At 61.0% G+C, this 25,207-nt stretch overlaps 1 protein-coding gene across 4 annotated transcripts in view; it reads right to left on the bottom strand.

The window, feature by feature from the left end:
- Window positions 1-25,207, bottom strand: part of DAGLA (diacylglycerol lipase alpha) — a 62,160-nt gene that overhangs the window by 25,147 nt on the left and 11,806 nt on the right. For 2 of the 4 annotated variants that reach the window (XM_024749479.1, XM_024749478.1), the window contains exons 2-3: window positions 659-797; window positions 42-253 (exon numbers count right to left, since the gene is read on the bottom strand). In XM_024749479.1, the coding sequence (XP_024605247.1) occupies window positions 42-253; window positions 659-753 (307 nt within the window). In that variant the 5' untranslated portion in view covers window positions 754-797. Of the gene's footprint in view, window positions 1-41; window positions 254-658; window positions 798-25,207 lie in introns of those variants that run through there. The other 2 variants (XM_024749480.1, XM_024749481.1) reach the window with 2 other exon arrangements.

Consider the following 25,207-nt stretch of genomic DNA (forward strand, 5'->3'; position numbering starts at 1 on the left):
GGTCAGGAGCGGCCCCCTCACCCTCGGCGGGGGGCCCTTACCCAGGCGCACGTAGAGCACGTACTGCATGGATTCGCGGGGCTCCGTGTGGAGGATGCCGCCGCGCATGCTTAGCCAGATGATGGCCATCTCAGCGATCATGCAGCTCAGCAAAATGCCCAGGTAACCGCGGCCGTGGTCCACCAGGTTCAGGGAGCAGGCCTCGTTCGGGTTGTAGACCAGGCCGAAGAGCACCACGGACAGGATCACAAACCTGGGGGAACGTGCACATGAGAGGGGCCGGGCGGCCCACGCACCTCCCACGGCCTCTGGCGGGCAGCCGCACGCGGCCTGGACGCGGGGTGGAGGGCTTCACTGCTCTGGGAGCAGGACCCCTGTCTACCTGGCAGCAAGTACCTCTGAGGACACAGGCATCCAGGGACAGGGGAGCGAGAGCAGGGAGCCCAGCCACCAGCCGTGGGCAGACAGCACAGTGGCTCCGCCCAGTGCTGGGGTCAGGTCCGGCGGTGGCCAGGCGGGGTCTCTGGGCTCCACGGGGGTATTGCCCTAAAGGCGTAGCCGTTTCAGCACCAACTCCGGGGAGCTGGGAACACAACAGGGTTGGGACAGATGGCCAGCAGGCCTCCTTCCAGGCCTGTGGCGTGGCCCCGAGACTCACCAGGTGGTATGGAGGAGGAAGAGGAAGATGGCTGGCAGGACGAGGTCATCGCTGCCCACAGACCAGCGCCGCCGGAACACCACGATCCCGGGCATGGCTGGCAGCTCTGCAGAGGCTCAGCGGGCCTGGCGCTCACCTCCTGAAACAGAGCAGAGGACCCTGAGGTTGCCCGGGCTGCTGCGGCACCCAGGGCCACCGCGCTCCTGGTCAGGTGTGCCCAGCAGCAGAGGCATCTCTCCCAGGCCCTACAGCCCCAGGGCTTTCAGGCCCATCCCTGGGCAGGATCCACCTCCCACAGTATCCACCCCCTGGAGCCGATATCTAAAACTGTAGCAGCGAGACACTGGCTTCAGTCTTACCCGTGAGGACTCTCCTCCCCGCAAGACTGGCACAGACCCCTTGGGATCAGCTCTGCCTGGGGTCACCCCAACAGGAACTGCTCAGCTCCCTTAAAGACCTGGGCTCACCCCTGCCTCCCTTTCCACGGGATCAGGGAGCCCCCTCACCCACCACCTGCTGCCCAGTTCATTCTGTCCTTGGGGTTGGGTGAGGGCTTCCCAGGCCAAGCCTGAGCCTGTCTCCCAGCATGAGCCGAGCCGGGCAGGTGGAAGGCTGAAGGCCTTGGGGAAGGTGGGGGTGAGGGCATGCGTGGGGCTGGCACACATGGAGGATGGGAGCGCCCAGCACATAGTAGGTGTTCAGTAAATATTTGTGGAATGATGTCTTCCGTTTCGTGCTTTGCTGGAATGCTGGGAGCACGCTCCATGACTTGATTTTGCACCCGTCAGACAGAATTCCCAATCACAGCTATGCCTCTTGGCAGGGAAGGACGTGGTTGAGACAGGGGGTCAGGAGTGTAGCTGGGGTGCCCAGCCCCTCTGCCGGAAGGGCAGTGGGCAAGCCCTGTGGGTATCCCATCCTCCTGGCGACCACCGCTCCCGCACCCACCCTGGGCCATGCAGCCTTTACCGCCCAGATCTCAACTCGCTGAAGTAGCTGAATTCAAGTTAGCCACAGGCAAGCTCAGGGAGGAGGGCCCAGGAATCCAGGCCTCCCCCCCTCCCTAGAGCCCTAGGAACCAGGGCAGGGGCTCCGGCTGGTTGGGTCTCCACAGTGGGGGGCCCGGGAGACACGGGTGAGGGGCTCCGGGGCAGCCCTGCGCTCAACTGTGCGGAGGAACCCCTGCTGCGGGAGGCTGGGTGCTGGTGGGCAGCTGCCCCCCAGGCTGGCAGAGGCTTACATGGCACCTGGTCCAGAGGTGGGCGGCAAGTCCTCCTCTCCCCGGTGACGGCTCCAGGGAAAAAGAGTGTCTGCGGAGACCGGCATCACTCGGGAAGTGGCCAAGTCTCCCCGGCCGGTGGGCGCGGCCCTCAGGGTGGGCGACGGGGTGTGGAGCCAGGTGGCCAGCCAGCACGTCCAGCCCAGCCCGTCTCGGTCGCCCTCTCCCTGGTGCAGCCGCTTCATCCAGCCGCTGCCAGGCTGCTCCCAGAGAGGTGGCGGCCTGGCGGGCAGGCTGGCGGGCTAGCCTGCTGGGGTCGTGCCTACTCCTCCCCCCACCCTCAGGAAGTGACATCATCCCACTCTCTCCAAGGAGGAGTCGGAGCACGGATTCTGGGAAGCAGGAGAAGGATGGAGAGCGCAGAGCTGCGTGGCGGGGTGTCCGGGGGGTGGGGGTCTGGGACTGCAGGAGGCTGGGGCTCCAGTCCTGTGTCTGTGACAAGTGGCTGACCGCAACGGCTCCGGTTTGAAAGGACGGACGGGATGGGAGGGGCTGGGACTCCATGGGTGGCAGCAGGGCTGGGAAGGGCAGAGCTGCCAACAGCTGGTATTTCAGCCGCCAGCTCTCTACAGCCCTTCCCTGATTCCAGGTGGCCCACGGAGGGTGAGCTGGAGCGTAGGGTTGGGCTCAGGGGCCCCTCACACAAATGAAGTGACTGAGAGGTCCCAGCAGGTGCTGCAGCGCCGCTCTAATGAGGCCAGACCCCGGCAGAGGAAGGGGAGGGCTGTCCCAGAGGGGCTGGCGGGTGAGGGCTGCCCTGCCAGGAGCCTAGAACATCTCGTGCTCAGGGATGCAAGGGTGAACCCTTCCCAATCGCCTGCTCTCGCCCCCGCCCTTCACCTCTTGGAGTCTAGAATGGCTGGAACTCCCTCAACTCACACGTGTCATTCACTTAACAACCTCGGGTGCATGTGGCCCCGCCCTACCTGCTCTCAGGCGGGAGAGGTGGGGTGAGCCTGGCTCCCCTGCAGAAGTGGCCGAAGATCTGTCAAGACCCTGGAGTGATACGGCCAGCGGCAGCCTCTGTCCCCCGGCTCAGGGAGTGCCCAGCCGACAGCTGTGGTCAGTGCCAGTCCCACCTAGGTCACGTGGCAGGGCTGCTGTGGGCTGACCCCACCGGGTGCCCCATTACAAGCCTGGGGACCACACCCCACGCCCTCCAGCCTGCACCCGGGCCCAGCCCCCAGCTGGGCAGAATCCTAGGCCCAGTGCTGCCTGGCTTCCGACCCGGGCTCCATCACCCACTAAAGGTATGACTTACTAGTTGTGCCTCAGTTTCCTCATCTGTAAAGTGTCGATTATCCCCACCTGCTAAGGGTCTAGTGCGGACCATACGAGAGGGCCCAGCAGTGCTGGACAAAGCCAGCGACGGTCTCAGCTCAGGCGGGCGAAGCAGAGGGAGAGTGCGTGAAGCCGGTGGACCAGCGGCCTGGGCTAGTGGATTCTCCAGCTGGTCACCACCAGGTCACGGTGTGGGCTGGGGCGTGACAGCGCCTGTGCTGCTGCTGGGGGAGGATGGGCCACTCTACTCCATGCAGATTCATACATCCCAGGGCTGCTATTTTTAAGGGCCTGAAAGACGCCCTTTCTCTCAAGACCCCAGCCCTTCACAATGGGGGCCTGTTCCCCTGCTGGGGATGTGATTTCATCCGGAGGAAATGTCTCGGGATGGGGGAGGGCAGAGGCTACTTCCTGGTCCGGGGCTGCCACAAAGCACCACGTCTGGCTCTCCTCCCCTAGGGCACAGGGTCTGTGCCCTTCAGTAACCTCAGTGGGGGCAGCGCACAGCCTCCCTTCCTTACCCAGACCAGGGGCACTTCCAGGGGAGGTGTGGCGCCCCCGCCGGTGGCCGGGGGAGAACGGGGGCACTGCTGGGCGCCTCCCATGCCCCTGGCTGGGCACCCCCCCAACAGAGGCAGGTGTGAAGGGAGGCACCAGGACAACCCCACACGTGGATGGAATGACTTGAGTGGCACTCTGAGGCCCCCTTCTTCCTCCACCCACAAAGCCCAATTTCCTTGATGGAGATTCAGGCCCCCGAGTTAAGTATTAACCATTCTCAGAGTTCCTCTCTCTAAAAATGCAAAACTGTTTTCTGAGATGCACATGCTGACCCCGACTTTGAAAACCTTCCATGGCTCCAGTGGTCCGCAGGATAAAGTCCAAGCCTCTCAGGCAGCAGCTAATGGCCTCAGTAACTGGCAGGCAGGCTGTGCAACCTTGGGCAGGTGCCTTGCCCTCTCTGAATCCTGGAGCAGGAAGATACTCCCCAAGCCCTAAGGATCCCAGGCATAGATAGGCACAGGGCCGCCTTCTGACTGGGGAGGCACTCCAGCCCCTTCTCACACTGCCTCACCCTCCTTTCCTGGCCGGGCAAAATCCTACTCATCTTTCTCAGGCCGACCAAAAGTCGGCCCCCTTTGAAACCCTCCCCGACAGCAACCCGCACTCCTCTCACGCAGAACAGGCTGCACCCTTATGGGATCCCTCATCCCAGTGTAGCCCTGGGCACTTGCTGATTCCTTGCTGCCCATCCCTGTCCCAGCTCAACCGAGAGTCCCGGAGGGCGGGGGCCTTGCAGCATTGCTCTCCTTCATACCCCCTCTCCCCCTGGGCAGCCCTGGCCCCTCCAAACCACCGCTCCATCCCCCTGAAGCAGTTGCCATAAGCGCTGGGGGCATGGCTCCTTCCGTCTTCGCTCAAATCCTCCAGTTTGGGGGAAATGTCGCTCCCCAGCGCTCTCCCTGACCATCCTCTCCTCCGGCTGTCTTAACTGTGCTAGGGCTTTGGTTTCCTCAGCTGCAAAACGGGGACAACAGCACCCCCACGGAAGGCTGCAGCGAGAGCTGGCTGGGACGAGGTCACAGAGGTCTGCATAGGTCCTGGCGGAGCCCAGGGCTCCGTTCAAAAAAGGGTAATCTGCCACAGGTGCTGGGGTTTGGGCAGGTGCTGGGGATGCCCATGATTGGCTCCAGCTGACCAGTAAGGGCCAGACTGAGCACATACGAGCCCTGACAGGGGCCTTGAGCAGGGGCGCTGCTACTTAAACTGCCCTGGGCTGAGCCTCACCCTTGATCCTAAGGTCCCCTTGGGCTCGGTCCTGGGAGCAGGTTTCAGGGAGAAGTGCCCCTTGGCAGTGGGTCCCAGCTGGTGGGGTGCTGAGAGCTCCCAGGGAAGGGAGGAGGGCACGGGCTGCCTCCGGGACAGAGAGTTCCAGCTCGGGGCGGGTGGGACATGGGAGGTCACCTCGCCTGCCTGCAGGGGGGCCAGGACGCCAGAGTCAGTGTGAACCACAGAGGACAGGATGATGCTGTAGGAGGCCCGTCCAGTGTCACCAGCAGCCTCTAGGTCAGCCCATGAGATTTCCCACCTGGCAGAGGTGGCTTCAGGCAGCCGGGCCAAAAATGGGCTAGAAGTTGAGCCTGAAGGAAGGGATGACAGCCAGGTCCCGGCCACCGGGATACATCTGACATCAGCTGAGCACCTCCCATGTCCTGGACTAATCACCTGCCATCCTCACAGCAGTGATGCAGGGTGACAGCCTCGCTCTCACTCCACATGCTCTAAAAACAGGCTGTGTCTGAGTCCTGGCTCTGCACTTACTGGCTGTGTGACCTTGAACAAGTTACTTAACCTCTCTGTGCCATGGTTCCTTATTTCTAAAGTGGGGCTAAGAACAGTAGCTACCTCAGAATTGTCACAAGGGTTAAGTGAGTCATACACTTAAGCCAGCACCTGTCACAGACTAGGTGCTCAGTGCACCTGGCTCTTCCGCTAAATATTTCTATTGAAGAACGAGGAGGCTGAGGCTCAGAGACTCTGCCCCACACCTTCAGAGGAGCAACAGGCTGAGCAGGCAAGAGACACAGGTCCTTCCTTCTGCCGTCCAAAGCCCGCACCCACTGCAGGAACGTCAGGGTTAGAAGGGGCCTTGGAAACAGTCCTGGGGCCCCCTTTTATGGGTGAGTAAACCAAGGCTGAGACAGGCCCCAGAGGCTCCCAGCTTTCCCATTACCTCCACCCCACCTGGTGCTGAACACACAGTCAGAGTCCCCAAGCTGGCCCATCCCTTCCCCTTCCTCACAGCACTGCCATTAGCAGTGTCACCCCAGGGAGCCTGGGCTGAGATCCTCTCTTTTGCACTCTTGATACATAACTCTCTTGGAAGCCGGCAAAATCCACACGAGCTCCCTCGTTGGAGATCAACCCGAAAGAAGGCATCAATCATTTGTACGGATTCACGCAGAGTCATCAGTGGCTAGCTCTCCACCTTCTCGGCGGGTGGGGTCCCCATCACTCTGCAGCTCAGCTGGTGAGGAAGAGGACACCTCAGCCTCAAGCCCACCTTCCCTAGACCCCGTTTAGCCCTACCTGCTGAGGCCTGGTGACTGGGCCAGAGCTGCCAGTCCCAGACCGAGGGCAGCATCCCCAGGCCAGAAAGTCACCACCCCTCCAGACCTCAGTTACCTCTTCTGAAGAATGAGGAGCCTGGACTAAGGGGAGGCTTTTATTTTTGTGACATTTATTTACATCCACAGCTAAGGCTGCGTGTGCCTACATAGGAACCACAAACAGTGAAAAGGTGGAATATAAATGCAGAAACAAACTTCAGAACAAAAAGTAAGTAGATTAAAATAGAAGGTTGGGGAAATTGTTGTACATGTGCGAGGCATAAAGGCCCTCACAGGAGCTACATGTAAAACTATCATTAGACTCCACGCTTCCTGGTGGCCAAAGTTAAAAGGGAAATTGGGTAAGGACTCTTTTAGCTCTGTAAGGTGTTACAATCCTTGGGGCCCTGAGGGGAGGGCCCAGGACTCCCATTCCCATAATGAATGGGATGCCCCACGTGACAGGGCTTTGAAATGAGAAGATGCTCCAAAAACAGTGAAAGGGACAGGTACCTGCTGCCTGCTAGACCCTCTGGGTCTGTGCTGGGCGCTGGAGCTTGTCTAGTCTTGAGGGGTGCATCTGACTTGGGGGACTGACTGCAGGGAGACTGGACCCCGGGCAGCCTGCAGGGCGAGTGGTGGCCCCCAGAGGTTCTTTCCCAGCTGGGGCGGGCTCACCAGGGGCCGCCCTCTGGCCTACGTGGGCTGGCAGACGGCTCCTGCACTCTTTAGCCGTGTCCAGAGCATGGGCTCCAGGGATGGTCAAATCCCGGCACCTCCACTTCTCAGCTGTGTGGCTAGTTAAGAGAGCTAGTTCATCTCTCTGCTGGCTTGTGAGGCTTAAACGAGGGAGCACCTGCAGAGAGAGGGGATCTGCTCGTATTAACTAGAATCATTTCACGAGGCTGCAGGGCGGTTCCAGGGCGATGGAGGAGAGCTCAGCCCACCTGAAGTTGGGGACCCAGGTGTTCTGCTCCCTCCAGCATTGGTCAGTTGCCTACCATGTCTTGGGCCTTGTCTAAGCCCTTTGTAAACATAACTCACTTAATCCTCATAGTAACTGTGAGGTAGGCACTGCTATTACCATGTTTTACAGATGAGATGAAGTGACTTGCTCCAGGTCACACAGCCTAGCCAGAGCCCATGTCTTAACTGCTGCTTCTGAGGAGCAGAATTCAGCTAAAGGCCTGTTTCTGAACCCAGGAGCAGGCGTCCTGTGTCCCCCACGGAGTGACGGGCCATGGCCTCGGGGACCACAAAGAGCTCTCCGGGTCTTCCTGTGGCTCCAGACTCCTGGTCACACCACCACGGGGAGACTGTGGGCATTGGCCCCACTCTGCAGATAAGGAAAACTGAGCCCGGGGGTCGGGGGGTGGGTCCACGGGCTGCCTGGAGGTGCGTGGGTGGTGGGCCCAGAGCTAGAAACTTTATGTGTCCTCTTATTCCAGCCTCGTCAGACAGTAGGGGTACCACCCCAGCTTTACAGATGGAGAAACCAAGGTCACAGAGGGGCAATGGCTTGCCCGAAGATCCCATGACAAAGACGAGGCAGGGCTGGGATTTCAAAGTAGCCTCCTTGAGTTACTTAAAAGGAAAACTCTCTGCCCGTCAGTGCGATTCCTTATTCCCACATGTTCCTTCGGCTCTTTGAGTCCCTCTCCCTCCCAGGTGTGGGGTCCCACACAGAAGCTGGGCTCTGGGAGGCACGGGGAGGGGCAGGGCAGCGAAGGAGGCGACAGAGAAGGAGCGTGCGTGGGCCGGGGGCCACGTGCACAGCCAGCCTGGGCCTGGGTGTGTGCAACCCAAGTTAGGGGCCGGAAAGCTGCTGCTTTTCACACGTCAGCTGTGCCGAAGCAGAAGGTAGAGCCGAGCCAGCCCGGGGCTGAGGCCGGATTTCGGCAAGAGGTGGGTCCTCACACGCCCAGGCCCTGGGACTGAAACGGTGGGGGCAGGAGGGGGATGCTGCCGCCTCTGCTCCCCTCCCCCCGCAGAGTCTCAGACTCGCAAGCCCCTTCCTGGCCCTCCCCACCAGGGCAGGCTGGAAGGACCAGGGGAAGCACCTCCTATGCCCCTCACCACGAGCCCATGGGTGGGTATAGCTGTTCTCACGTCACAGATAGGGAAACCGAGGCTCCAAGGTTAAATAACCCAGGGAGTGGGAGGCCAAGTCAGGCTTTGAAGCCAGGCGTCCCTGCTGCGTTCTCTCCACATCCACGTGCTTGCTGGCCGGAGCCCCTCCCCACGAAAGAGCAATCTGGGAGCTGGGCACAGAGTTCAGGGAAGAGGATGAAAAGGAAGGGCCCCAACTACTGGGGGCCACGGCTGCGGTCATGCTGGGCTGGACCCGGAAATAGCTCCAACCATTATTCTATCACCAGTTATTTAAAAAAAATTCTTATGTGTCATCTACTACACGCCAGCTACAGTAGGAGCAAGCAGCTCACAGATATTACCTACTTTAATTGCATCCTTTGAGCAACCCTATGAGGTAAGTGCTATCGTTAACCCACTTTACAGATGAGGAAACAGGCCCAGAGAAGTTAAGAAACTTGCCCAAGGTCACTCAGCTGGTGAGGGCCAGGCCGCGAGGCTCCATCCAGTCTGTGCTCTCAGCCCCTCCCGAGCCCTCATCAGGGCTCCCTTTATCACAGAGGCTCCAGCTTCTCGTTCTCACGCTAATTATTTTCCACTCATCTACGACAAACAGAATTTGCCGTCTGCCATGGGCCCTGTCACTGACACCAGCCAGCTCCCCGGGAATCAACTAGCTGTTCTGGGAGAGTGGCTGGCTGCTGGGGGACGAGGAGGGAGGGCCCGGGAGGCAGCAGGACCCTCCCATGGCTACTCCGCAGCCCTCCCCGTGCTCTCCTTGGGGGCGGGGGGTGCGGTTACACCAGGGCTTACTTAGTTCTGGGCCGGAATGGACCTGTTTCCCGTAGTGGAAGAGGTTCCCCTCTGGCCAGGCCAGGTTTTATTTCTGAATTCTTCCTTGGAGACTGTCTACTTTCCTGATATTAGGAATGGCCTTTGTCCCACACTCATTCTGGTGCCCGGGGAAGAGGCGGGCTCTGCTGGCCTCCTGATGGGCACTCGCGGCACCTGGGTTTCCCAGCCCCTGGCCAGTTCCTCCCGTCTGTGGATGGATGCAGGCACCCAGCCCAGGTTTGTTTCTGTCCAGGCGGAGTCCTTTCTGTGCTGCCCCTGTGGTCTTCTCAGAGTCCCTCACGTGCTAAATGTCTTTACCCCGCCTCCCCTGGAACCCACCCTCTCAAATGCGTGCACCTGGAGGGTGACGGCTCATCGAAGGAGCCTGCCGCTTCCTTCCCTCCTGCCCTGGAGTGGGACAGCCCCGAGTTTGAATCTTGGTTCTGTCACTTCTAGTTGCCTGTGACCTTCATTTCTCGGAGCCTCAGTTTCCTCATCTGCAAAAGAGGACAATGGAGGTACCCGCTTCACAGGGAGTCATAAGGAGTAAGTGAAATAATGCATACGAAGCACTCAGCTCTTGGGAAGTATTAGTTGATGTCATTATTATTTATCCATCACCTCTCCTGAGAGCGCTTAGACCTCGTCCTCACTGCCCGAGTTGTGGCAGGGCTGCTGATCTCCGTGAGGGAAGTCAAGCCTCCCACACGGAAAGGCCCTGCTCCCAACCCCTGGCACCAGGCTGACCCATGCCTGCCCTCACCCGTGCCAGCCTACATAATGCCCTGACCTACCTTCTCAGGCAGGGATGGCAGCTTCTCCTAGGAGCCCCACCTGCCAGGCTGAGGCTTCACTGGCCCTGCCTCCTTAATCCACGAAGAGCCACTGAGATGGGAATCACCGTCCCACGGCTCAGCTGGGACTGGGGAGCTCCAGCCCAAGGCCACACCTGTGCTCCTGCGGAATGCCCCTGTCTGCCTGTGTTCCCAGCTCAGTGGCTCAGTGGCTGGATGCCCTGAGGGGCAGCAGCCCCACTGCTCATGCCCATCTCCCCAGCTCTGCATCCTACTGGCAGTCCCCGCCAGGCTCTCTCGCCCCTCACCTCCCCCAGGGCCTCTGCTCTCCTGCGAGCCAGTGCCTGGGGGCCCGCAGAAGGCAGTTCATCTGCAATGCTCTGGCCGGCTTCCCAAGAGCTTCCGAGAAGAGACTCCCTGTTCCAGGTGCCGCAACACCTCTGAGAGGAATTAGCACCCTCCACTTCATGAGGGGCCCCTAGCGAGGCTGCTAATGAGAATGGTAAGTGGACACACCTAGCCTGACACCTCCCCTCTGGGAACCCACCCCCACGCCCAGCATACCCTGTGCCACCACGGTCCTATCGCGCCTGCCTCGTCTGCCTGCACTGGGGGAAATGCTCTCCAGACTCCGGGAGGCTGCATGGGCCACCGGCCCGGGCAGCACGGCCATCTAGGGCACAGGCCCGCACTCGGGCTATTGAGTTTCACTTCAACCATTCCCTGGGCATCGCAGAAGCAGGCAGGGATCGAGTGACTGCGTAACACAAGCTCTTTCCCTGGGGAGGAGGTCTGCAGAGTTCCCGCGTGTGACCGGAGGGCCAGCGTCCCGTCCCCCCACAGAGCATCGCTGGAGGTGGTAGGTGCTGCTTCCAACGGCCCTCAGGCCTCAGCCCAGGCCCTGCCCCTCTGTGGCCCTCCCCTCCTGTGCCCAGTGAGCGGATGGCAGCGCTCTCCCAAGTGGGTTTCTGGAAACCCTCAGACACCCCCAGATGAGCGGAGACGGTCACAGCAGGCTAGGGTTTGCAGGCTATGATGGTCAGAGCGGCTTTTACCTCTTTTACACATTGGGGCTCCTGGTAACACGGTGTTTGAGCTAAACAGTCTCAGTGCTTAAAAACGTTTGAGAGGCCCTGGACGGGATGACCTGTCAGGTCCACTCTGGCCTTGACTTCTAGAGTTCTACTTGCTATTTTGGTGCAGGACGGCTCCACCCAGGAGCCCAAGCTAATTCGACCATCACACGTGTCTGCCTGGCCTGAGCCACAAAGGGCCAAAGGAAACACTGAGCCAGGTGCTCAGAGACTCCTACAGGCCCCTCATCTCCTCGCACCTCCCCAGGCATGACAAAGCCAGACCCAAGCACGTGACCACAGGCCTCTGGGAAGCGGTGCGGGCTCGAAGGCCACTGGATGGAGGACAGGGCTGGACCCGGCTTTTGTCCACTCAGACGTGCACTGAACCTTCAAAGTACGGTACAGCACGGAGTCACTTCCCAAGACGAATCAACCACTGCTTCCTCCTCCTCGGTAAAACGGGATGGTGATGACAGCGCCTGCCTCGTGGAAGAGGACAAAGCGAGTTCAAGGCTGTGAAGTGCTGAGAGCCGGGTCCGGCACAGAGCCTGGTAGCATTAGCTAGGCGCACACACGTTTACAGTTTTAGTTAAATCAACCCCCTCCTCAAAAGTGCGTTAGGGCTCCTGACTGCCCTTTAAATAAGATAAAACTCCCAAGCATTAGCTACAAAGCTCTCCACCAACAGGCCCCTCCGGCCCTGCCACTGGGCAAGCCTGCTTCCTGCTCCCATGTCCATCTCCTGCTCATCAATGGAGCGGGCCCTGCCCAGTGCTTCCTGCTCTCCAGACGCCCGCTCACTCCAGGGGTTCCTCCCCGGCGAAGCTCAGGGCCTGTCCAGTTGGCCTTAAGCCCCAGCCCTGGTTGGTCAGCCTGTGGCTAACCGGTGAAGTGGCAGCCCACCTTCCCACAGGCTCTGGGCGCTCCCGCCTCACCTTCTCTGCTACACTGGAGGCCCCCAAGGAGGAAACCTTGTCCTCCCCCTGCTTCTCTCCTGGCCTGGGGGATGTGCCCAGAAGCTCGGGGCCACATAGACTGGAAATGGGGGGAGCACTGGCCTCCACAGTGGGGGCCACCCCATCAGGCACCTGACAAAGGTCAGCCTTCTGCCTCCTCACGCCCTTCAGTCCTGCCCTGTATCTGGGCAGGTGAAGGCTCGGAGAGAGCAGGGCCCGACCTCTGGCTGCGGAGCTGGGTGTCACTTTCCTTCCCAGAGGACTCACCCTCAGGGCCTGGGGCCCCAGCCTCGTCACACTGTCACTTCTGTGGCCTCTGCTTCCTGGTCTCCTCCCTGGGTGTGGCAGGAGGTGGAGCCGTGGCCACTTGCCCGGCACAGCCCTGGTGACCGAGGGCTGGACTGCTGCCCGTCCTTCCAGCCCTGCGTGGCACTCCATAACCACTTAACAAGGTCACGGCAGGGAGCTAATGGGCATTTGGCGGGGCCTCTCCCAGTCAACCTGGGGCAGGTGCCCATGGCCCCATTAACTGCCCACTACCAGTAGGGATGAGACAGGCCTTTCACTGCACCTGCCGGCCCTGGGGAGGTCGGCAAAGCTGCTGGTGACTCCAGGGGACGAACCTTTCAACAAGAGCTGACGGCGCCATCGAGAGAGACCAGCAGGGCCGTGCACTGAGTGCTAACGGGATGCCCGCCTGGGGTTCGGGAGATGGACAGGGTCCTGGCCAGATCGGCTGAGGCCGAGGCTCCTGCCAGGCAGAAAGTGGCACCTTGTCTCCTCTGGGGCTCGGCGGGGAGTGCGACAATGCCTGTTCCCTCGGCAGGCCCAGTCCTTTGCCGCTTGCCCAGGAAGGCTCTGGAGTGGGGCGGAGGTGGGGTGAGGGAGTCGGTGAGAGCTAGGGGACTGGAGGGGGGCGGCCTGCGTCACGGCTCCTGCTGACTGCCCCACCCTCGGCGGCTGCTGGCTGCTATAAATACCACTCCTGCCGCTGGATGGTGCAGGAGGTGACCTAGAATCGTGGGCTCAGGGGCCTCCTGGGTGCCCCTCCCTGCCAGCGTCAGATGGAGCTGCCCGACCAGAACGTCCCTGCAGCCTGACAGCCCACCCCCACCTTGAGCGGGGTCCCCGCCAGGGCTGGGAAGACCCTGACACTGAGGGGACGGCTGCGGCTTCCCAACCCCGAGTCTCCCACAACCTTTCTACCACCTTGGCGGCAAGTGCCGGGGACACTGGGTCCCCAGAGAGCGAAGGCCTGGCCGACCCACAGAGGAGACAGGAGGCGAGGCCTGTAACCACCCACCACAGCCTCCATCCTCAAGCCCGAAGGCTCCAAGGCCCCTTGACCCCGGGCCCCCGGCCCCCTCCTCAGTCCACGGTTCCTCGGCAACCCCACCTGGCTTCCAAACTTGCCATCTCCCCAGAAGCCTCCCTGGATGCACTCGACTGTGACTGTCCTTCCAATCGGTGGCAGGCGTCTGAGTGAGCCCTTCCCTCCTCAAGAGACCCCAGGCGGACCCGGGCCCCAAACCCCAGGCTGGGCTGACCCAGGAGCACAGGACATGAGGCGGCCCCGGGCCTGGCAGCGGTGAGGACCCTAGCCCTCACATGTGGCCAGAGTTTGGTTTCAGACTCCCGGGCTTAGGGTGGCGCCAGGATGTGAGGCGAGAAGAGGCTGGGAACAGCTCCCCAGGTGGGGCCTGGGGGTGTGAACACAGGTGAAGCCTAGTAAAAATTAAGTTCACGCATGCAGCCACCCTCCACCCTCCACCGCACGGAGTGCCCGCTACATGCCAGGGGCCACGGCAGTAAATAAAGGCCCAGGTGGGTCCAGCCCTCCCGGAGCTGACAGGCTAGAGGGAAAGGGGTTTCAAGCTAATCTTCACACACAACGGTGAAAAATCCTACGACCTGTGCTCAGAAGAGGGGTCGTGTCAGAGCCTGAGCAGGGAGGTGAGGGGCAGCTGTCTTAAGAGCTGGGAGCCGGAGCTGAGATCTGAAGGACAAGACGGAGTAAGGCGGCCACAGAGAAAGAGAGTAGCGGGGGAACACATGGAAGAGGCCCGTGTGCAGAGCCTGGAGGACACGGATTAAAGACCAGACTGGCCAGACGGGAGGGCCAAGCTGGAGACGCTCCTGGGGTCTTGTGAGCCAGGCTTCATCCTGGGAGCAGTGGGAAACTCCGGGCCAAGGCGGGCACGACGGGGGTGGGGAGAGGAGCAGGGCTCAGACTGAGCTTCAGCAGACAGTGGTGACAGACGGGATGGGCGCTGCCGAGGAGGCCCCAGCCTGACTGCCGTGCAACTGGACAGGCGGAGGGGCCGGCACTGCCTCAGCCCTCGGAGCCCTGAGACACCGGGCCGGCGGGCTCTGGAGCGCTTCCTGCAGTCCGGGAAGGATGGACCACGCCCTGCTTCCCCCGATCCTGGAGGAACGCACTCCCCATAGCTTCAGCTCGGCCCAGTCCTGCCCTCGGGTGTGCCACAGGCCAGGGTGTCGGTCCAGCAGGCACCCATTCAGGGGTGGTCCCTGGGCTCTGCTCCCACACCTGAGGGCTCCCCACAATGAGCTTGAGGTTGGAGGCATTTCTCCTTCAATGTTCAACTCCTTACTCTTCCGGCCACTGGCTCTGACCACGGATACGGCCACGCGGGGTCGGGGGTGCGTAACTCAGGCAGAGGAGACCTCAGAGTTGATGGGAACCCCCTACAGGAGGGGAAACAGGCTCGGGGAGAGGGTGTCTCTGTCTGCTGGTCAACCACCACCCCAGCCCCACACCCCACTGAGGGGCTCCACCGCACTGATGAGCTGGCCTGTCCGTGGAGGGTGGCTTGCAGTGCCCACCTGCCACTGGGGGGCGGGCGCACATCAGCGGGGAGGGCACTGCAGGCCGTGCTCTCGGGACACAGTGGGCACTCGAGTCCCCTCCCAGACACAGGGTCCCTGAGGGACCCATGTGCCTGCAGCCCGGGTGGCCAGGGGGGCTCCCCAGGATCCTGGGGCCCACTGTCAGCAAGGAGGAAAGGGAGCGCCTGGGGAATGACTCCCCTCTTAAGAGCCTCAGCGATCTCCCGTTTCCCCAGGACTCGCTTTTTTATTCCCCTGAACGTCCAACTGCCAAGGGCCTTCGGCCTCTGCCTGGGGGACACAATCCCAGGGAAGATGCTGAAATACTGATGCCACTGAACGGCTGCCCTGGGAGGGAGATGGGCCAGGAAGGACCACTCTAGGCACAGTGTTTTAAATCAATCCGAACCAAGGCCCAAACCTAGGCTGTCAGTGACTTGCCTGTGACCCTGGAGCCTCTAAGCCTCGCTCCTCTCCAGACAATGGAGACGGGAACAGTGGCTGCCTCCTGGGCTGCTGGGGGACGGGAGACGACTTGGTGAAGGGCCTGCCCTGCAGATCCTCATTCTGCCTCCTCCCCGTGACCCTCATCTGCTCTCTGCCAACTTCCTAGGAATGTGAGGAGAACAAACAAGACAGAGCGGAGGCTTCTTAGAAGGAAAGCACTATAAAAAGCCTCACAACCAGATTACTTCCCTTTAAGACAGAGCCCTGGGCTTCGACATCCCCCCCCCCACATCCCCCCGTGGGGCCCCATCAGGATTCTCCCAGCGTCCCTTCTCCTCCTGGCTCACACCTGCACAATCGGGAGACCAGAGGCAGAGCACAGGCCCACCGGGAGACACATCCCCGCCCCAGCATCCCCCCTACCAGAGGCAGAGGGCTAAAGGGGGCCTGGACAGCGGGCAGGCTGGTTTCTAGGCCCCGTGGCCCGCTCTGTGGGGCCCTTCCACCACCCTCAGCGCCTGGCCTCCTCTCAACTCTTCTGGGCCTTGGGAGGACACATGAGATCACGTCTGGGAAGGGCTCAGAGTTCCTCAGAGAAAAAAGGCCAGAGGGATCCAAGGTGGGATGAATTATGTATCAATGTGCTCATTTATTAGCACTTTGGTTTCAGTCGGGGGCAGAGGGGGAGACGCATGGGGCTCGCTGTCAGAGAATCCAGGCTTGGTACTGGGCTCGGCTGCTAGTACCGGCTGTGGGCAACGTGCAACCTCTCGGAGCCCCGATTCCTGTAAAATGGGCTCGAGCACAAGGTACGTTAAGGAGCCTCCTTCTGGATGAAAGGCCTGACGATGGGGCTGTTTAAAATGCCTCCCGAGCTTGCAGACTCTGTGTCCATCCCCAAGCGGGCACCCATCCCTGACCAGCAGTGGGAGAGAGGGCTGGGCAGGGCCTGGCGGCCACTGTGACTTAGAAGGAGACTCCCCTCTTCCATGTCAGCCTTGCTCCCCAGGTAAGAGGTGGTGGTGGAGGGACCAGGCTGCCTCCCCAGCCCCAGAACACAGCCGGCCCCCCAGGGGCCAGCATGGGTGACTGGACAACCTCTTGCAGCTGCGCCCACCTGAGAAGGCTGTCCCCAAGCCTGAGAGAGGACGCTCTCCTGGCTCCCCTCTGTGTACGGAGCTCTTTGCCCATGGTGGGTGCAGTACAGCCTCTCGGTGACAGCCTGCTATCCCTCACCGCTTGTCTGACAGCTACCAAGTGGTGGAGTGACCACAGGCCACAGCAGTGGGCTTGCTAAAGGCCACGGTGCAAAGCAAGGTGGGCACCCTGCAGTGAGGCGAGATTCCTCATCCTGCCAGGACCGGAGCCACAGGCAAGACTGCAGGGAGGGAGGTGGCGGCTCCCTGCCCAGCCAATGCAGGCGTCTCCCTGGGGTCCCAGCTCCGGGGAAGAAAGGGCTCCCTCTCCCCTGGGACACCAGGCCCTCCCAGCCTCTGTTTACCTGATCTGTTTCCCTTGGCCCTGAGGGCCAGGCCCCTGGCCTCAGGGAGCCGCCAGCACATTCGGGGTCAGTGAAAGCCACTCTCAGGAGGGCAGGCGGAGGGGAGGGCCCAGGGCCAGGGAAGTTCCTGGGGCTGATTCTTCTGAAAGGGGGTGAGGGCAGGCCAGGGATTGGTTGAAACCAGGCAGGCTCTCCTCGCTGGGAGGAAGGGCAGGGGCCGTGGACAGGCGCAGCAACCCCAGGAAAGGAAGGGGCAGAGGGGTCTGGTGGAACGCTCCTGGCTTGGGCCATGTGCTCCTCTGACCCTGGCCACACAAAAGTCCCATTGATGCCACCCCTCGCCTCCACACTGGTGCCCTGACGCAAGGGCTCTGGGGACCTCTCTTGCTCCTTGCTGACTGTCCAGCTCCGCTGCCACTGCTGCCCTGGCACGCCAGGCATGCCAGGCCCAGCACTGCAAAGTCACATGCTCTGCGTGGGCGAGGCCAGGCACTGCTGGGGCAGCATCGTGGACTGCAGGGTGTGGCGCTTATGGGCAGTGCAGCCCTTCTCAGTTATGCAAAAAGGCTGGAAGCCCAGAAGCAGCGGACCACTTGCCTGCCACCCCCGTCCAGCCCCACCCATCTTCCTGGAGGACGAATCCTTGGGCAAACAGTCAGCCAGGTGCTGGCGGCGCAGCAAAAGCAGGGCTGGGAAAAGCAAACACTGTGGGTCACCCCCACCCCACCCTGCACACCGAGACTTCTCTAGGGGACAGGGTACGTAAGCCCGCAGGAGGCGTGCAAGGGGAGGGTCAGGCTGACCTGGGCCTGGAGCTTGGCCACGTCCTGGCTGGGTGACTCTGAACAAGTCTCAGGACCTTGGGGCGATGCCCACGTGCACTGCTCTCGTGAAGGTTAAATGGGAGGAGGTCCGCGTGGGAGCACTTGGCGCAGTTTGGCATAGACTAGGGCCTCGATTCATCGGGGCTCCGTCCAGTGCCACATGGATGTGGGGTGAAGCTGGGACAGGTCACAGAACGAGGGGCAGCACCGTGGAAGTCTGCACCACACCCTCCGAGGGCATGGTCATTCATGGCCTCCTGGCCTCAGCCCCTGGGGGAGACATCTAACCTATGGCTCAACCAGCAGGGGCTGCTTCACCCGCAGGGGCTGCTCCACCAGCAGGGGATGCTCCTGCTGGTCCCAAACTCAGGGCAGCCGTAAGTCAGATCCCGGAACTCCCTCCAGCTGCTTAGGGCCCCATTGGCCCCCATGCAGGGCTCCTGCTTCAGGCTGGCCCTGCCCCACAAGCAGCCAGAGGGGCACTGTCTGCCCCTCCTCGCAGACCCCACCCTGGGGTCGGACGGCTCACGCCGATGAAGCAGCTTGGCCTTTGCCTGCTCTACCACTCACCACAGTCGAGCACTCTGCAGGGTCTGAGCTCTTCATGCCTCCGTGCCTTTGCACAGGCCCTTCTCGCCGTTCTCCTGGGAACTCCTCAGCCCGCCAGGGCTTAGCCTAAACACCACCTCCTCGGTGAAGCCCACGGAAGCCTGCCAACCCCGAGGCAGACCTGATCAGCGCCCCTCCATTCCCGCCCCACGTACCCTGGTTCCCCACCAGGCTGGGAGCTCCTAGAGGGCGGGGCTGCACCTTCTGCCTGTGTCCGTGGCACCCAGACAGTGCCTGGTGCCTAGCAGCTGCTCAAGAAAAGTCAAACCAGGCCCAGGCCCTTGTTCTTCTGAGATCACGCTGCTGGCCTGTTTCGCCAAAGAGACTTAAGATGGAGTGCGGGAACCTGGGCAAGACGGCTTCCCTGACGAAGCAGATGGGGGGCTCGAGGTTTCCCCTCCCTTGGACACTGTCCACGCTCTGAGCACCAGGCTTCACCACAGTCAGAGGCGGCTTCGGGGGCTGCAGGCTGCCTCTCCATCTCCAAAGGCAGAAAGCAAAGTTAACAGGAGGGTGAGCACAGGGAAGGGAAGTGCAGCCGGAACTGCAGGGAAAAAGGGAGTTGTGGCTGCCATCTGCTGTGAACAAGATGTTTGGAGAACACGCACTCCTCAGCTCTGAGGTCTCCCAGCCAACTCGCGGAGGGCGGGCCGCCCCTCTGCAGATGGGAGTCGGTGGCTCAGCCAAGCCTGAAAGGGGACAGGACCCCTCCCGCCTGCCCAGACCCTCCAGCTGCCCCCGTCTGACCTCCTGCTTCTCAAGCAGACTGGGGGCCTGGATGCCAGCCCAGGGCATGGGCCACACCACCCCTTCCAGGGAGCCCCCTGCAGGCTCTGGGGAGCCAACTCCACCACAATAATAACATCTCAAACATAATGATAATAAGGGTGACAATACCAGCTACTATTTAGCGAAAGCCCTACGACCTGTCAGAGGTCTTGTACTGGAAGCTTGTGGCCATTATCTCGCTTTAGCCCATCACCCCAGGGAGGAGGGAGGAGACATGGAGAGTCCAAGAGAGGACCTTTGCCCTGCTCCACGGTGCGGACGCACCTGGCCACCTAGGCCCATGAGGAGGAGGTCCTCGGGCCCTCCCTCAGTCTCTAAGCTGGGGACTCAGTGAACAACAGGAGAACATCTGGGTGGGAAGGAACCTTCTGGGCCACTGAGTCACACATGCTCATTTCAGGGAGGAGAGTGAGGGCTAAGGATGCAGAGACCTGCCCCAGGCCACACCAAGGTCAGCAGCAGGTCGGGGGCAGAACGTGACCCCTGGCCTGCAACCCAGCTCCCGGGGGCCTCCGCAGGCTCCTGTGCAGGGCTGTCCTCTGGTCTTTAAAGAAAGCTGCCCTCGGAGGGCTGAGGTGTGCTGGCCCCGTCTCGAGGGCCCAGCCCGGTTCGGGCCAGGCCTCCCTCGTGCCCTGCCTGCTCGGGTTGCTGCGAAGCAGCCTCCATGCCCGACCGCAGCAGGGGGCTGAGCTGAGAGCCGGGGAGGGAGAGCCCCGCCCTCGTGGCTGTGCCCGCAGCCCCACTGCTCTGGAGGCTGGGCCCGCGAACCCCATTCGTTCCCCGGGCCACCCTGTCCTCAGCCTGCTCACAGAGGGACTAGTGTGGCCAACAAGGGGGCTAGGCAGCCCGCTCATCAGAGACACTGGAGCTCCCCGCCGGCACCCAGCCAACAAAAACCGCTGCATCTCTCACCAGACCAGGAGGGTGGGTAGGGGGCTGAGAAGCCTGCCCACCTAGACTGAACTGTGCCAGGGTCCTGAATGTCGCCCAGGGACCTCAGCCCTGGCAGCCTGGCCCCCAGGGCGGTGGGGGGCTGCCGGCCCTTGCCATTCCAGCCTGGAGAGGTCAGGGGGCGACTCCCCCTTGCTTCGGCAAGTGGAAGGCAGGAGCTCTGGGGCAATCACCCAGAACTGTGCATCCCGTCCCACCCCCAGCCCGGCTTGCCCCACGCGGCCCTGCTGCTGCCGCCCCCACAGGCCCGCTCTCCAGCCGTGCGCTCCACATTCTGTCTGCTCGGTCCTCCCCAGCCCCCCACACACCGTAACTGCGACACCTTCGTCCCGCGGCCTGCTCTCTGGAGGGCGGCACGGGCTGCTGGCAGCCCGGAGGGCCGAAGCTGTGCTCCGGGGCATCTGTGGGCCCGGAAATTGCGCACAGGCCTGTGTGAATTCTTCTGGAGGGGAGCCGACAATTTTCACCCTTTCTCCAAGGGTCCTTGGCCCCTGGGCTGGGTCACTGTGCCGGCCCCACTTCCTGCCTCTCAGTACCCCCATCGGGCCGCCCTGTCTGTGAAATGCCTGGGGATCAAGGGAATCAATAGCTTCTCTGTTCTTTGGAGGGAAGGCGTTTCATCACCCCTGGGGGACTCTTTCAGGGAGGCAGGGAGCGGCCAGGCCCGCTCTTTGGGCTCAGGACCCTCGATGCCTCACGGCTTCTCCCATGTTGGGAAGTGGGGTCACTATGCATGATGGAGGTGTGGGGTTAGGTGGGGAGGGGGGGGGGGCGTGGCGTGGGGCAGGAGGGAGGCCTGAGGGCTCCGTGGAGGGAACTGCCCCCCTCCCCCCGGCCCCCACTCGCCCGGTTCCCAGGACTCCCTTTGTGTGAGCCGCTCTCGGTTCCCGGGACTGCCTTTGTGTGAGCTGCTCTCGCTACCCAGACACCTTCACAAACAGCTCCTGCCTGGGCTGAGGCACAGCCAGGCCGGGGTGAGTGAGTCAGCCAGGGAAATCCCGGCACCCGCACCCACCGCTGGGTGACAGTGCCGCTGACACCTACGGAGCGGGGTGCCCAGCCCCTCCCGGCAGAGGGCGAGAGAATGCCCCCATTTCCTGCTCCCTGAAAGGGGAGGCTGGCTGCGGGGCAGGGAGGAGTCAGGGCTCAGACTGAACCCTACAAGTGAGGGTTCAGGCCCTAGGCCTTGCCCTGTGGCCTCTTCGGGGCTCTGGTCCCTTATGCTTGACGCAGCAGTGGGGAAGGGGGTGGGAGCACGGTCGCCAAGGCCACTGCCAGCTCCGGCCCCGTGCCTCTCGTCTCCCCAGCCACTGGGCATCCTGCCTCCCAGGGTCTCAGTGCCTCTAGGCCTTCACGGGCCCACCTCATTCCTGTGGGGCCCTGGCTAGTCTCCTGCCTGGGCACCTCCACTAAAGGCTGCCCTGAACCCCAGAAAGGGCAGGGTCAAGGCTCTGCCCAAGAGGAGGGAGGCGGGGCCAAGAGGAGAGCAAGGCCAGGAGAGGAGCAGCCTGAAAGGGTAAAGACAGAGAGGACAGGCACAAAGCCTGCTCCCAGCAGGACATCCCATCCCTCAAGAAACCCGGCCAGGTCCCCACAAACCCGCCAGACCGGTTGGCGTCTGGCATTAGCGGTCACCTCACTGCTTCCGGCTGCCTGAGTGTGCAGGGGGCCTGGTGGGCAAGGTCCTGCCGGGCCGGTGCCTCACTGTTGAATGCCACCTACTCCATTACTCCCATCCCTTGCAGCCTGACACCTGCCCAGGTAGGACCACCTTCTGGGCATAGGTAAGGGGAGGGTGATGTTCTGAGTCCGCCCCACCCACTGCCTCAGGTGGGCTCCAAGACCAGGGTGGGGAAGCAGACCCGCCCAGCCAAGGCTTCAGATGCGCTCCACAGGATCTTAAGAAGGAGCCTCTGGGGACTTCCCTGGTGGTGCGGTGGTTAAGAATCTGCCTGCCAACGCAGGGGACATGGATTCGAGCCCTGGTCCAGGAAGATCCCACACGCCACGGAGCAACTAAGCCCGTGTACCACAATTACTGAGCCTGCGCTCTAGAGCCCGTGAGCCACAACTACTGAGCCCATGTGCCACAACTACTGAAGCCCATGCGCCTAGAAGCCCCAACCTTGAGGCACTCACAGTGCAGAATGAGGAGGAAATCCACACGCAGGTCAGTGAGTATGAGGCTCTGATGCCAGGGACCCCACAGCAAGGCCAGCTGCTTAGCCCAAGGCAGACAGAGAAGGCTTCTAGGAGGGTGCTCACAGCTGAGCAGGAGTTCACCACCAGGCAGAAAGAGGGGCGAAACCAGGCTCACTCTTTCCGCCACCTCCCCCTGCCCCCCTGCACACAGAAGCTTCCCAGAACCCCCGGGGGCCAATGCACCTTGTGCAGGGGCTGGGCCCCAGCCAGCACAGAGCCTGTCTCCCTCTCCTCTGCCCTGGAAGCGCTCTGTGCCGAGCACCGCCGTTAGCTCCCAACTCCTGCCTCTAGGTTGCTGCCAGGCAGGGGAGCTGGTGGTTGGAGAGACCCAGAAACCCACCCATTTCTTTGAAAGAACATTGAAAAGATGTAACCACAAATGCCATGAGTTTACTGAAATGTCTTTAAAACAAATGGCTTGAATGGATTTCTCCCACCCCTTCTCTCCACTGAGCCACTCATTGGAAAAACAGCAGCTCAAAGGGCCACACTCGGGGCTGCTGGGGCCTGATGGAAACTGGGTCTCAGCTGCAAAGCCAGGCAAGAGGCACTGGGATAAAGGCAGCTTCGGTCAGGAGAAGATGAAAAATGACACACGGGAGGCCACTATATCAGATCCAGGAACGCTCAAATGCCCTCAAGCCCTCTACTATTGGTGGCTTTCTCAGCACCATGGGTCTCCCTTCTTCCTGCTCCTCTCTTTGTCTCTTGCCTTGAGGGCCCTGCCCTGAGCAGCTGCTTTTGCACACACTCTTACTGGGCAGCTGGAACAGACAGGTGGGGTCTTCCTGGACAACACAAATTGCTTAGAAAATCAGGCAAAGGAGCAGGAGTGGGAAGGTATGTGACTCACCAGAGAGGAGAGCTGGAAGGGCCCGGGGAAATCAGAGTTCAAGACTCCCTGACTCTTAGCGATGAAGACTCTGAAGCCCAGAGAGGTGTGCTGATGTGCCCAAGGTCACACAGCTATGGGTCCTTGTCCTCTTGTTGGCTGCATTCCAAGGGTCATTCATTCAACCATTACTTCTCAAGCACATTCTATGTGCCTAGATTCTGGAACTTAGGCTTAGGCTCCTAGGCGATGCCCTGATGAAAACTGAACTCTGCGCCAGAGGCTTGCAAGCCAGGGGGCCTCCCATCCCTCGGCTCTCCCCTCCCAACTCGTTCCTCTTGTGTAAAGAGGAGGACGTGCCCCGCCATCACCAGGGAAGACTCAAAGCAGAGAGGAAGTGAAAAAGTGGGAGAAACAGCAGGAAGGACTGTGGAACACTGGGCACAGCCTGGAAAGGAGGGACCAAGGTGAAGGATATCCCAGCGGGGGTAGGTCGAGCAAGAGAAACACTGTCCTGGGAGTCTGGGGCTGCCACTGGCACCTGTGTCCTGAGGACCCTGGACCAGACATGCTTATCTATGCCTACTTTTTCCTTCTTATCACAAAGTACATGTTCTCCACAGAAAACAGAAACCAAAAAAAGAGAGAGAGAAAGGGAAAGAAAATAGAAATCATCCATGATCCCTCTAGGAAAATTATTAACTATTAACATCTGTCTAGTTTTTTTTTCCCTGTTCAAATATGGGATCATTCCGTACCTACCGCTTTTTTTCACTGAGCTAGAGAAGGTGAACATTTCTCCTCATTTAACATTTTTCCAGCCCTACCTTCCCTCATTATTGTGGAGCAGTCCACGCACATGGAGTATGTGAGTTTATTCAACCAGTTCCCTACTGGTGGCCCTTAGGCTGTTTCCCTCTTCTCCCTGTGAGAAAAGCCCCACAGCTGGGCCCCAGGATGAGTGGCTCCAGGCCCCCATGGGGTGGTGCTGGAGCCCGGGGCTCCTGGCTCTCTCTAGGGTTCATTCTCCCCCAGCAGAGGCGGGGCCTTGTGCAGAACGTGGGGAGAGGGGTAGGGATGGGGGTCCTGCCCTTCTCCACAGCTCTCAGACAGTCAGTGATTTCCAGTGACTCTCAAACTTGAATCGGCAGGGAGGAGATGGGAAATGCAGGTTTCCAGGCCCTACCAGACATTCTGAAGCTGTTGGTCCAAGGTAGGGCCCAGGAGCCTATGGCTGAGCAAGCCCCATCATGGCCAACCCCAGGAGATTCTGAACCTCCCTGCACTCAGAGAAGCCCTACTCTCGAGGAAGAAGCCCACCAATGCTCCTCCTACCTGAGCAAGCAGAGGCAGCACCTCGGAGCTGGTTAAACTGCAGAGTCCTGGGCCCCATTCCAGAGATGCTGATTCAGTGGAGGGAGGGAGGGGTGCCCTGAGATTCTGCTTTCTAACCTGTTTCCAGGTGCTGCGGCTGGCTCATGGGCCACACTCAGGAGCGCTCAGCTAAGCCTGTGTGGGTGCCGGCGATGGGCACTGTGCCTGGAGGGGCGAGCACTGCTGGCGCTTAGTAAGCGCTTCCTATGGGTGGAACGCTGTGCCCTGGCTGCTCAAGGTGTGCTCCGTGAGCCACACCCTGAGGAGCAGCTCTGGGGTCCCATCCAGCCTCAACGGGAATCTGCATTGGCAAGCTCTGGGGATCTGTGTGCCCATTAAAGCAGCACTTTTTAATTTTTTAATTTTTTTTTGGCAGCGCCTCGAGGCTTGCAGGATCTTAGTTCCCAGACCAGGGATCGAACCCATGCCCCCTGAAGTGGAAGCTCGGAGTCCTAACCACTGGACCGCCGGGGAAGTCCCTAAAGCAGCACTTTGCTGAGACCTTAACCCCATCCTAACACTCCTCAGACGCAGGTCAATTATTCCCCTGATTTTCCAGCTGAGATTCTGCAGCTGCGACGTTAACTGACTTGGTTAAGGTCTCACAGGTGCCGCCCGCAGGAGCTGCCACTAGAAGCGGTACGGTCCAGCTCCAGAGCCCCTCACCCCAAATCACGAAACCCCCTAAGGATTCCTGTTCAAGCCCCACAACCACTGTGAGAGGTGGCCTCCCTCTCTGCACTTTACAGATG

Source organism: Neophocaena asiaeorientalis, unplaced genomic scaffold (assembly GCF_003031525.2).
Source record: "Neophocaena asiaeorientalis asiaeorientalis breed wild unplaced genomic scaffold, Neophocaena_asiaeorientalis_V1.1 scaffold43, whole genome shotgun sequence".
In the NCBI taxonomy this organism is placed as follows: domain Eukaryota; kingdom Metazoa; phylum Chordata; class Mammalia; order Artiodactyla; family Phocoenidae; genus Neophocaena; species Neophocaena asiaeorientalis.